A 12,366-nucleotide genomic window follows, 5' to 3' on the forward strand; every position below is an offset into this window, starting at 1 on the left:
AAAGGAGTCTATTTAAAACTACTTAGGAAAACTGACTATTAAGGTACATTATAAGCCTGCTCTTATATGTGATTGGCTGGCCTCTGCTTTCCTTTCGGATATCATTTCATATTACTCTTCTTCCTAGTTGGTAATCTCCAGCCACTGGCCTTCTTTCTCTTTCTTGAACATGCCAGGTTCATTCCCGCCTGAGGACATTTGTACTTGCTGTTTTCTCTGCCTTAAAAAACTCTGTTACCCTGGATTTCCACATTACTGGCTCCTTAACTTTCACACTTCAGTTCAGATGTCACTTCCTCAAAAGAGACCCAACTATCCTATATCTAAAGCAGTCTTCTAGGCAATAACTCTTATCACCTATAATTTTTTTCCATTTTTCTTATTTGTTTGTTTTCTTTCCCTCTCTCTGTCTCTCCCTCTGTCTCTGTCTCTTTCTCTGTGTGTCACACACACACAAATTCTGATAAGCACGTCAGTTCTGTTCATTACCATCTACACTGGTGCTTTATACATATAGTAGGCACTCTATAAATATTTATTGTGACTTAATAATGCTTTGTAATATTACTAATTAGAAAAACTATTAGGTTAAAATTTTAATTCTAAAAGTAATAGATGTAATTGTATTTAAAAAACAAATCAAGCAATTCATAAATGTATGAAATACACTGTGAAAGTCTTTCCTCTCCCTACCTCCTCAAGTCCATGAGGTAACAGAAATAATATTGGTATACTTTAAATTTTTTTCTGTGCACAAATAAACAGATATCTGTGTGTGTGTTTGTGCATGCATGTGAGTGCGTGTGTAATATATATTTGTACTGATAATATACTGGGCATATTTTTCCTGCTTTTTCATTCAATAATATATCAGGAATATCCTTCCATGTAAAAACAGGCAGATTTAATGCATTCTTTTCAATAGCTGTTGTTTTCTACGTTATCAGTATATGGCAATGTATTTAACTATTCATATATTGCTGAACATTTAGAGTGTTTCCAGATATTTTATTGAAGAAGGGGTGTCTGTCTGTCTGTCTCTCTTTTTTTTGCTATTACAAATCATGCTGTAGTGAACATCTTTTTACATATATCCTTTAGCAGTTATTTGAATCTTTACATGGGCTAGATTCCTAAAAGTAGAAAAGCTGAGGTTATTTTTGTGCATTTAAATTTTTGACAAGTACCTCAGATTGCTCCCACAATGCTTATGCCAGTTTCCACTTCCATCAATGGTATAAGGGTGAGGATTACTCCCTCCACCCTCAACATCCCTGAGTATTATCCGTATTTTTAATATTTGCCAATATGATAGGCAAAAAAGGAGTATTACATTGTTTTAATCTGTATTCTTTAGTTAGTTATGACTTTGAACATCTTTTTATATACTTATTGGTTATGCATGTTTCCTCTTTTGGAAATTGACCTAACATTTTTTACCCATTTTCTACTTTTATCTTTTTCTTATTAAATTCTAGGCACTCCTCAATATTCCTAATATTTATCCGGTATTGATAATGTTATTACTATTATTGTTGTTACATTTATGAACTGTGTAGCAGACTCTTTACATGCATTATCTCATTTGAAACTCACAACAAGTAGATAATATCCTCATTTTAAGATAAAAAATCCTCAGTCCTCATTTTAAGATAAAGAAACTGAGGCTCAGATAGTTATGTAAAATGCCCAGGTATAGTGAACAGGCGCTGTTAAACCCTATTGCTGAGATGAGCAGTCTGTCAATAGCTATCAGTGTCTTCAATGTGTATTTACTTTGTCCCAACTATTCTATATCGAAGAGTTTTTCATACTAACATACATGAACAAAGATGGTGGACCAAGTACATTCATTGAAATATAGCTTGTATAAAAGACTGCAACAATCTAAGTGCCTATCAGTAGTAGACTAGCTAAACAAAATATATCAAAGGGGAAAATGAGGTAGGACTTACCTATATGTGCTGAAATAGAATAATTTGCAAAGTATATTATTATTATTATTTTTTGTGTGTGTGTGTGGTACGCGGGCCTCTCACAGTTGTGGCCTCTCCCGTTGAGGAGCGCAGGCTCCGGACGCGCAGGCTCAGCAGCCATGGCTCACGGGCCCAGCCGCTCCACGGCACGTGGGATCCTCCCGGACCGGGGCACGAACCCGTGTCCCCTGCATCGGCAGGCGGACTCTCAACCACTGTGCCACCAGGGAAGCCCTGCAAAGTATATTATTAAATGAAAAGAAGCAAAGTGGATATTTCTATGTACATATATGCACAGAATATTTCTGATGATAGCTGTTACCCCTGGGGAAGGGAACGGGCGTGGGTGAGAAAGAGACTTTTCATTATACTTGTTTGCACTATTTGATTTTTGTTATGTTGTTATCTTGTGTGTTACTCTTTTTTTTAAAATATTTTATATTTTTATTTAGGTGATGATTATGTATGTTACTCTTTAAATTAAAAAAAAAAACAACTAATGATCCCCCCTCAAAATACAAACAAAATATTTGTGCACTTATATTCATAGCAGCATTATGCACTGTAGTCAAAAGATGGAAGCAACGCAAATGTCCATCTACAAATGAATAGCTAAACAGACAAAAGAAAAGATGATGAAGGAGAGAAAAAGGGCAGGAGGGAAGAGGAAAAGGTAGAGGACTTAGTCAAATCTAGGTAATCTGATTACAAATTCCATACTGCAATTTAATGCAAAGTTTTCAGAATTATTTAATACATTTTCTCTTAGTTTGTCACTTGTCTTTTTTCTTTATTCATAGTTGCCGTATGGAGTTTTAAAATTTTTATTTGTCAAATCTTTATAACAACTGTGTTTTGTATCTTATATAGAAGGTCTTCACTTCTAGATTATGAAAAAATCATCTTATATTTTCTTTTAGTACTTCTATTGTTTTTTAAGTATAAATTTAAAAAGTTTATACCTTTAAACCATCTGGAGTTTATTTTTGCAAATTGCATGTGACAGATATCAGACCTTATTTTTTTTCCTCCAAATGGTTAGCCATATGTTGAAAAGTCTCCTTTTCCTACTGTTTGGAAATGCCACATACTAAACTCTTGTATATGCATGGGTAGGTTCCTGGATGGTCAAGTTTTTTTTTTGCGGTACGCGGGCCTCTCACTGTTGTGGCCTCTCCCGTTGTGGAGCACAGGCTCCGGACGCGCAGGCTCAGCGGCCATGGCTCATGGGCCTAGCCGCTCCGCGGCATGTGGGATCCTCCCGGACCAGGGCACGAACCTGTGTCCCCTGCATCGGCAGGCGGACCCTCAACCACTGCGCCACCAGAGAAGCCCTCTTTTTTTTTTTTAAGGCTAATCCTTTTGGCAAGTGCTTTTTATTTATTTTACTTATTTATTTAAAATATTTATTTATTTATTTAGGCTGTGCAGGATCTTTAGTTGTGACATGCAGACTTCTTAGTTTCAGCATGCAGATCTTAGTTGCGGCATGTGGGATCTAGTTCCCTGACCAGGGATTGAACCTGGGCCCCCTGCATTGGGAGCATGGAGTCTTACCCACTGGACCACCAGGGAAGTCCCTCAAGTTTCTTTCTGTTTGTTGTTTTACCTATATATTTCAGCTCCAATATCATGTTGCTTTACTTTTCTTTCACTTTATAATATGTTTTGATATCTATTGAGACAGGTCCTCTCTCTTTGTTCAAAATATTTGTGGCTTTTCTTGGACATTTATTCTTCAAGAGAAACTTGAAAATCAGTCTATCAAGTCTGTAAAAAATAAAATCTCATTGGAAGTCATAGTAGAGTTGCATTGAATCTATAGATTGACGTGGAGAGAATTGATTTCTTTTCATTTTAGAAAACCGAACCTCTATACCTATTAAACAGTAACTTCCCATTGTCTCCTCCCACCAGCTCTGGCAACCACCATTCTACTTTCTGTCTCTATGAATTCGACTACTCTAGATATCTCATATAAGTAGAATCATACAGTATTTGTCTTTTTGTGACTGGCTTAGTTCACTTAGCATAATGTCCTCAAGGTTCATCCATGTTGTAGCATATATCAGAATTTCTTTCCTTTTTAAGGATGAATAATATTCTGTTGTATGAATAGACCATATTTTGTTTATCCATTCATCCATCAACAAACACTTGGGTTGTTTCTTCCTTTTGGCTGTTGTAAATTATGCTGCTATGAACATGGGTATCCAAATATCTCTTTGAAACCCTACTTTCAATTATTTTGGATATATGCCCAGTAGTGGGATTGCTGATTCATATGTATTTAATTTTTGGATGAACTGCCAAAACGTTTTCCATAGCATCTGCACCATTCTACATTCACACCAACAGTGCACAAGGGCTCCGATTTCTCCATATCCTTGCCAATACTTGGTATTTTCTGTTTATTTGACAGTAGTCATCCTAATAGGTGTGAGGTGCTAGCTCATTGTGCCAGCCCCCTTATTTTACAGAGTTAGAAACTAAGAGAGAAGTGATTTATTCACATGCAGAAGCAGACCAGTTTGCTAAATGCCTGTTCATTCAATGTACAGTTCTCCAAAGGGCTAGTTTATTGAATGACAGATTTCACTGAATTGAGTCACACAGACTTAGCCAGTTTTTATTGATTAACATTCACCAGATTGCTTCACCAAAATTTTGTCTTTATTACCTACTTACAAATATATAGAAAACTGTGTTGCTTGGAATGGTTTCAACACCTTTTAAACTTTTCTTTAAGATTTTATTTAGTATTAATTTTAGTGCAGCTGTTTTATCCCAGCTGTTAGATTTGTCAGTCCATCTTTGTAGACTGTCAGTTTCATATTTTAGACACTGATCACTTCTCAAATGATTAAAACACATAAAAATAGTAATCTAATTGAGTTGGTTAGTGAATTGTTATATTTAGGGAAGTAGGAAAAACAGTGGAATAGATTGAAAACGTACTGAAAGACAAAACTATGCCCTGGACACCCAAAATCTATACAACATTTGTTAGTCAATATACATAAGAAATTCTCATTCTGCCATGAGAATTTATATTCCCAAGTAAAGTCCCCAAATGCACAGAAATTTGGTCATGGCAGAACAGCTGCATCCAATTGGCTGAAAACTAAACTGAAACTCAATTAATGCTTGTAAGGAATGAACAAAGCACAACAGACATCTTCAGAAGTTATCCTGTCTAAAGTAATATCTGTCCTATCCTATCTAAAACAAATTGCTATAATTTGTAAGTAGTTAACCAATTTTTCAGTAAATCAGTAAAAGAGTAAATTCAGCAAATTGGCTGTTTGGAGAATTGATCAAATTGGCTATGTGAAAACTGACCAAGAGTCCTCATCTGCACATGTAAAACGACACTAAGTAAGTGGCAGAACCCAGAATTGAGCCTAAACTTTCTAATTAGTATTATTTAGTCACTATTTTTTCTGCTGCCTCACACTTTCAGTGCCAGGATGGACTGATTTAAAAGTTTCTTTTACTTTGAAATTGTTGTTTCTCCTACTTAGAAAGTTGAAACTAAGATGAATTGTGGGCCTTGGGATGACACACAGAACTAACTCAGACCACTCCATTCTCAGCTTTTCCCCTTGGTTCCATCTGTATGGAAAATGCATTAATGATCTTTATCCAGAGTACATTTATTCTCTTTATAGTCTTTAAAGGGACAGTTATCAGGACATAGACCTGGGTCCTACATTCTAACATTACCATGTGGATGTAGGTAAATCCTTTTGGGTTAAGAGGGGATTGAACATCGAACTGATTCTGCCTAGTCACTTTTTTGTTTTTTAAGGAACAAATAATCACTACATTTTGTCTTTTGTATATGAAAGAAGGAAAAGTTTTTGTGCCACTATTGATTGTATCTAGCATTTAAGAGTCAGTATGAAAAAAAAAAAAAAAAAAGAGTCAGTATGACATAATCATTATAGTATAATGAAAAGACTATGGGTTTTAAGTTGAGTTTTATACATCAGAAAAAATAAGGTGAATTGATGCATAGATAGCAGGATGGATAGATGGACCAGATATGTGACAGGAAAAGGATAGTAAAATGTTAATGGTAGAAGCTGGGTAGTAGATATATGGGTATTTACTATAATATTCTTTCAACTTTTTTATGTTTGAAAGTTTTCATAATAAATATTTTTTAAAAACCCTGAAATTTAGACATAGGTCTACTATTTAATAACATTGTTGGGAATTCCTTGGTGGTCCAGTGATTAGGACTGCGTGCTTTCACTGCCGTGGGCTTGGGCTCTATCCCATCCTGCAAGCTGCGTGGTGCAGCCAAAAAAAGCATTGTGATCTTAGAAAAAGCCCTTTATCTAGAATAGAAATCAAATAACCTGCTTTGCCTATCTTAATTAAATAAGGATCAAATAATACAATGTATAGGGAAGTGATTTGAAAAGTATATTATTCAATAAAATTGATAAAATAGGGCTTCCCTGGTGGCGCAGTGGTTGAGAGTCCGCCTGCCGATGCAGGGGACACGGGTTCGTGCCCCGGTCCGGGAGGATCCCACATGCCGCGGAGCAGCTGGGCCCGTGAGCCATGGCCACTGAGCCTGCACGTCTGGAGCCTGTGCTCTGCAACGGGAGAGGCCACAACAGTGAGAGGCCCGCGTAGCGCAAAAAAAAAAAAAAAAATAGTGCTCTTATTTCCCCTCTTGGTGGTTTCAGTAGGTATTCTTAGTTCAGATCAATTTGAAGAGAGGAAGAAAATGTTCTACTTGGCTTTCTTAATGAGAAAAAACTCCCACACAGCCTTCAGCTCTCCTGCCAGTGGACAGGTTGGTCTCAGTTCTCTCTGAAGGCCATTGTCTTTATGTTTATGAGGAAGGGGACAGAAGGAAAAGCTTAAAAATAAGTATGTGAATAAAATTGCTTTCTTTTTCAGGAAGCAGTAGGGGACACGTTAGAAGAACTGTGGATCTCCTACAATTTTATTGAGAAGTTGAAAGGGATCCATGTAATGAAGAAATTGAAGATTCTTTACATGTCTAATAACCTGGTGAAAGACTGGGGTAAGTGAGGCTGGCTCTTTGCTAACCTTCTACCTCATGTTTATAGAAAATAGCCCTATCGGGAACAAGATACGAAATGGGGACATTTCTTTCTAAGCACAGAGGGAAATAGCTATAGGAGTTCCTATATTTCATCTAAACACTTGAAATTTACATTTAAATATTTACTTAGAATGATTATAATTGAATAGGTCCTGGTCCTATTAATCATGAAAAAAATTAAACTATTGTCCAAAGGCCAAAAGGAATCGGTTTAATAATTCTTGGGTGGAAGACTTATTTAACATATATATTGCTTTTCTTTTTTATTGTACATTATCCATTTAGCATTTTAAAGCCCTACTGTGCGCCATGAACTATGCCAGGCTGTTGAGATACATAGTTGAATAGGACATTATCCCTGCCCTCAAGGAGTTCACAGCTTAGTGGGAAAGATTAGTTTATGAGTTAATAATTAGAAAACTGTGTGATAAGCTCTACAATAGAGGCTTGAATGAGTTGCTTTAAGAATTTAGAGATGAGGGAATGGTAGAGACAAAGGCAGTTTAGTTTAGCTGATACTGATGTAGTACAGTATAGAGAAGACCTGTCACTGGAGATTGATTTGTTGATTCTGAACCTCATTTCCTCTTCTTATCCCATCCTTAGATTAGCATAAAGGTAGAAGAGGTACGTCTCGCTTTCCCTCCCTTTCCATAATGTCTTCAGAGAATGACTTCATACGGTATAATGTCCCCTACTTCCTTCAAAATCTTAAACAACGAATTGTTCTGAATAGTCACAGACTGAGGGCTAGTGATACTGGGATTCACCCTTCAAAATCATAAGAGTAAAACTTGCCATTTTAATATGGAATGTATTCTTTGTACTTGTAGGTGAATTTGTGAAGCTGGCAGAACTACCATGCCTAGAAGACCTGGTGTTTGTAGGCAATCCCTTGGAAGAGAAACATTCTGCTGAAGGGAACTGGATTGACGAGGCAACCAAGAGAGTACCCAAACTGAAAAAGCTAGATGGTGAGTGACTCTGGGCCAGCTTGGGAATGTTTTCTGGGTGTAAGAATTGAATTTGTAGCACGGAATCATGAAAAGGAGCAAAACTAAAGAAAATGATAGGTTATCTCTGGTCGCCAAGGCCACTTCTGTCTGTAGGAAATTTTGTGGTCCCAGTTTGGGCCAGAGTGAGATGAAAGACTTCTAGAATATTTAGACTGGTATAAGATCATCCCTAGGGCTTCCCTGGTGGCACAGTGGTTGAGAGTCCGCCTGGCGATGCAGGGGACACGGGTTCGTGCCCCGGTCCGGGAAGATCCCACATGCCGCGGAGCGGCTGGGCCCGTGAGCCATGGCCGCTGAGCCTGCGCATCCGGAGCCTGTTGCTCCACGACGGGAGAGGCCACAGCAGTGAGAGGCCCGTGTACGGAAAAATAAAAAATAAAAAAAAGATCATCCCTAAACCAAAAGCTTATAAGAAAGCTGGGTTTATTCTCAAGTCCCAAATGTATTATTTTGCAAAATAATTAGACATAACTAGTAAGGAGTTGCTTTTTCACAATTGGATCAAAATTGTAATGTTCTCTCTCCCTCTCCCCCCTAATTTTAGTTTCTCAATACCTAAGAAAGGTGAAAATGTCAGGAGAGATCCCTGACTGACTGGGTTCAAGTCCCAGTTCTAGCTTTTTTGTCATCGGGCTGGTTAATTCATCTCACCAAACTTTGTTCTTTTGTCATCTGAAAACCAGAAATAATAAAAGAGTCACAGACCTCCCTGGGTCTTTACTCCTTCCAGTGGTCTTATGAGGAAGCCAGGCCATTTTTACCTTAAACCTACAGAATGTTATATATCAATCATATCTCAATAAAGTTGGGGGGAAAAGATAATGAACATATATATCACCCCCCAAAAATTTCCTTTTGCCTCTTTGTAATCCCTCCCTCCTGCTGCTCACCACCATCCCTCCCAAGGCAGTCACTGATCCGCTTTCTGTCCCTATAGATTAGTTTGTATTTTATAGAGTTTTATATAAATGGAATCATGCAGAATGTTCCCTTTTTTCCCTCTGGCTACATACCTAGCTATAAAATAACAAAGACACTAGACTGCCTCTTGTGGGAGGTACAGGAATAAACAGGAAGAGGCAAACAGGTTTCTTAGATACTGGTGATGTTCTGTTTCCTAAATTGGGTGATGGGTATACAATAATTGGTTTTGTTACTCTTTATTTATATTGTATCTATATGAATGAATATTTCATAAGTTAAAATAAAATAGAACAAAAGAGAGGGTACATTAGAGCCTTGGACTTCAGCCTTTTTATGTTCAACTTTGACGTCTAGAAACCATTTGAAATCATTTGTCTTCCTTTCTCATTGTGCACAGGAAGTGAACCCTTCCATTAAGAATGGAAAAGAATCCCTTATGTAGACCCTGAATAGACCAAGCCACATTATATACAGCCTTTTGGATCAAATATTGACTTCAGGCCAATCTGAACAGCCCCTAGAAAAACCAGCTGGTCTATCCTAAACCAGTGAGATGGACCAGAACACAGGTGGCCACAGCTGCTAGCTTGCCTCTTTTTGCTCCTCTTCAGTTGCTTGTAAGAAAAACTGAGGGGTGTTAAAGAGCTAAAATGAAAAAGACAGACAATACCAAATGTTAGTGGAACATGGAGCAACTAGAACTCTCATACCCTGCTGGATAGTAATGTAACTTGGTATAACTTTGGAAAACTGGCATTATCTACAGAAGCTCTACATACATATCCCACATGACCCAGCAACTTCTCTCCTAGCTGTATACCCAGAAGAAAAGAGCATGGATGTTTACCAAAAGACCTGTATGACAATACTCATTGCACCACTATTTTAATAGCTATAAATTGGAAACAACCCAAATGCCCAACAACAATAGAATAGATAAGTAAATTATGACATATTCGTACAATGGAATATTCAACAGCAATGAGAATGAATGAACTATAGCTTCCCACAATATACATGAATCATATAAACATAATGTTGAGCAAAAGAAGCCAGACACAGAGCGCATACTACATCATTCTATTCATATCAGTTTCAAAATCAGGCAAAATAATCCATGGTGTTAGACATTAGGATAGAATATACCTTTTGTTGGGGGACAGTGACTGGAAGGGGACCTGAGGAAGTTTTGGGGGTTCTGATAATGTTCTCTTTCTAATCTGGGTGCTGGTTACCAGATGTGTTCACTTTGTATACATTTATCAATCTGTACACTTATAATTTGTGTACTTTGTATGTATATTTCAATAAAACATTCACTACCCCCCACAAACAGATGCTGTGGGGAGTACAGAGGGGTAAGACTCTGCTCGTTGCCATAAAGAAGAATCACACAGGAAGAGGCACTGGAGATGGCTCTTAATTAAGGGTAGGGCCTAGATGGAAGGGGTGTTACGGGGGGCATTCCAAAATGGAGGAACTTTGTTAGCCAGGAGTCCAGAAGTAGTAGTCTGCAAGATGAGTTTGGGAGACAATGAGTTGATCAGTTCATCTGGAGTGGAGGGTGACTGGCTGAAGAGTTAAGACTGAACAGTTGACTAGGGTCAGATTGTGGACATGCTTCAAATGCCAGAGCTCAGAAATGGCTGGCTCTTGGGCCAGTGAGAGCCTGCAGATGTATTTTATTTTCTGTGCCTTGGTTCTTTTTATTTTTTTCCAATTTATCCCCAATGTTTAGTATTTGGGGGAGTAACATAAAAATTCAGATTCTGGCAATACTGGGATTGCGTATTTTATTGTGAAAAATGAATATTTCTTTGTGTTTAACATACAAAGTTTTTAGTGTGCATAGGGCCTTATTTTTCTGCCTGGTACCTGTAGGCATTTTTATTTGTAACTCTGTATTTGGGGACCTGAATATTTGTAATTACTTATATTAATCCATTTGGGAATTCTCCTGAGAGGCTTTTTGGATAATTAGAAATTTAAAAGATTATCTTATGATATTATTTTTATTATGGCACACTTCTCAGCATCTCAGAACTCCTCAGGTTAACAGAAAAATATTTTCAGTTAGAATTTAACAATCTCTTGAGAATGACCAGTAATAATTTTCTTTTTCATTTTAGGTACCCCAGTAATTAAAGAGAATGAGGAAGAAGATAACTAACACCACATATTCCACTTTGTGTAACTTATTTAAATGTCATGAGAACAATAGATAAGTTTTGTATGGTTGTCTATTTTAAAGATTCTGTGTGGGGCAAATGGTTCTTAAGATAAAACGAATCTTTCATTCCTTTTTTTCTCATAACCTATTCAGTGTTTCTCCCCCCAAATGATAACACCAACTTTATATATTCTAGTGCTCTTTTTAGAAGCTATAAATTTTCAATTTTTGTCTTCTTCAGTCCCAGTTATGTACTGTGTGGCCCCATCTACTGAAACCTTTATAGACCAGTCATTTTTAACAACAAAGGAACAAATGTGATTCTTTATTCAGTTTGTTCAGTTTTTTCATTTTTGTTTGTTTTTTTTTTTAGGCCAGGCATTTAAATATATACACTTAACTTTTGAATCTGTAGGCCATCTTTCTTGAAGGTCCATCTCTTTATGACTCAGAAGCACAAATGTGTCATGCCTTTGGTTTGGGAAGAGCTCCTCTTAGAAATATAGCAGCAGTCCTAGAATCAAGACTCCAAAGTCCAGTTTGAAAAACTATGGTGAAAAAAGGAAAAATTAGTACCTTGGAGGCCTTATAGCCCATGTTATATTTACTTATTTGTTGTTCCAAAAGTGTGTGCATTGTCAACTGGAATTTATGTTGTGTTTACCTGCATGTCCACTCAAGTCCTGCAAACAGTCAGCCAGTCATTCCGTGACCCAGGTCAGTGGTTAAAATGACTGTTATAATCACTCCTTTGACCAATACTTTGGCCTTATTACACATATGGACCTGATCTTAGGCATACTTTTTGGTTATAGTTCCTTATATTGGGTTGGCCAAAAGGTTTGTTCGGTTTTTTCCCGTAAGATGGCTCTAGTAGCACTTAGTTGTCTTTAACTTCATTTGAAACAATTTTGTTAGATTGTATTGTGACAGCTGTCATATCAGCATGCATTAAGAAAAAAAACTTATCAAAATTGGTGAATTTTTGTGTAGCCATTTTAATATTGAAGATGGAAGAAAAAAAGCAACAGTTTTGGCATATTATGCTTTATTATTTCAAGAAAGGTAAAAACACAACTGAAAAGCAAAAAAAGATTTCTGCAGCCTATGGAGATGGTGCTGTGGCTGATAGAACGTGTCAAAAGTGGTTTGTGAAGTTTCGTGCTGGAGATTTCTCGCTGGAAGATGCTC

The 12,366-nt window shown here is 37.2% G+C and overlaps 1 protein-coding gene across 4 annotated transcripts in view; it reads left to right on the forward strand.

Moving 5' to 3' along the window:
• Positions 1-12,076, forward strand: part of DNAL1 (dynein axonemal light chain 1) — a 36,913-nt gene extending 24,837 nt beyond the window's left edge. For 2 of the 4 annotated variants that reach the window (XM_027119939.1, XM_027119941.1), the window contains 3 exons: positions 6,897-7,023; positions 7,899-8,039; positions 11,135-12,076. In XM_027119939.1, the coding sequence (XP_026975740.1) occupies positions 6,897-7,023; positions 7,899-8,039; positions 11,135-11,175 (309 nt within the window). In that variant the 3' untranslated portion in view covers positions 11,176-12,076. The other 2 variants (XM_027119938.1, XM_027119940.1) reach the window with 2 other exon arrangements.
• Positions 12,077-12,366: the final 290 nt, after the last annotated feature.

This window comes from Aethalodelphis obliquidens, unplaced genomic scaffold (assembly GCF_003676395.1).
Source record: "Aethalodelphis obliquidens isolate GAN/ISIS:26980383/991018 unplaced genomic scaffold, ASM367639v1 scaffold21, whole genome shotgun sequence".
Taxonomy (NCBI): Eukaryota; Metazoa; Chordata; class Mammalia; order Artiodactyla; family Delphinidae; genus Aethalodelphis; species Aethalodelphis obliquidens.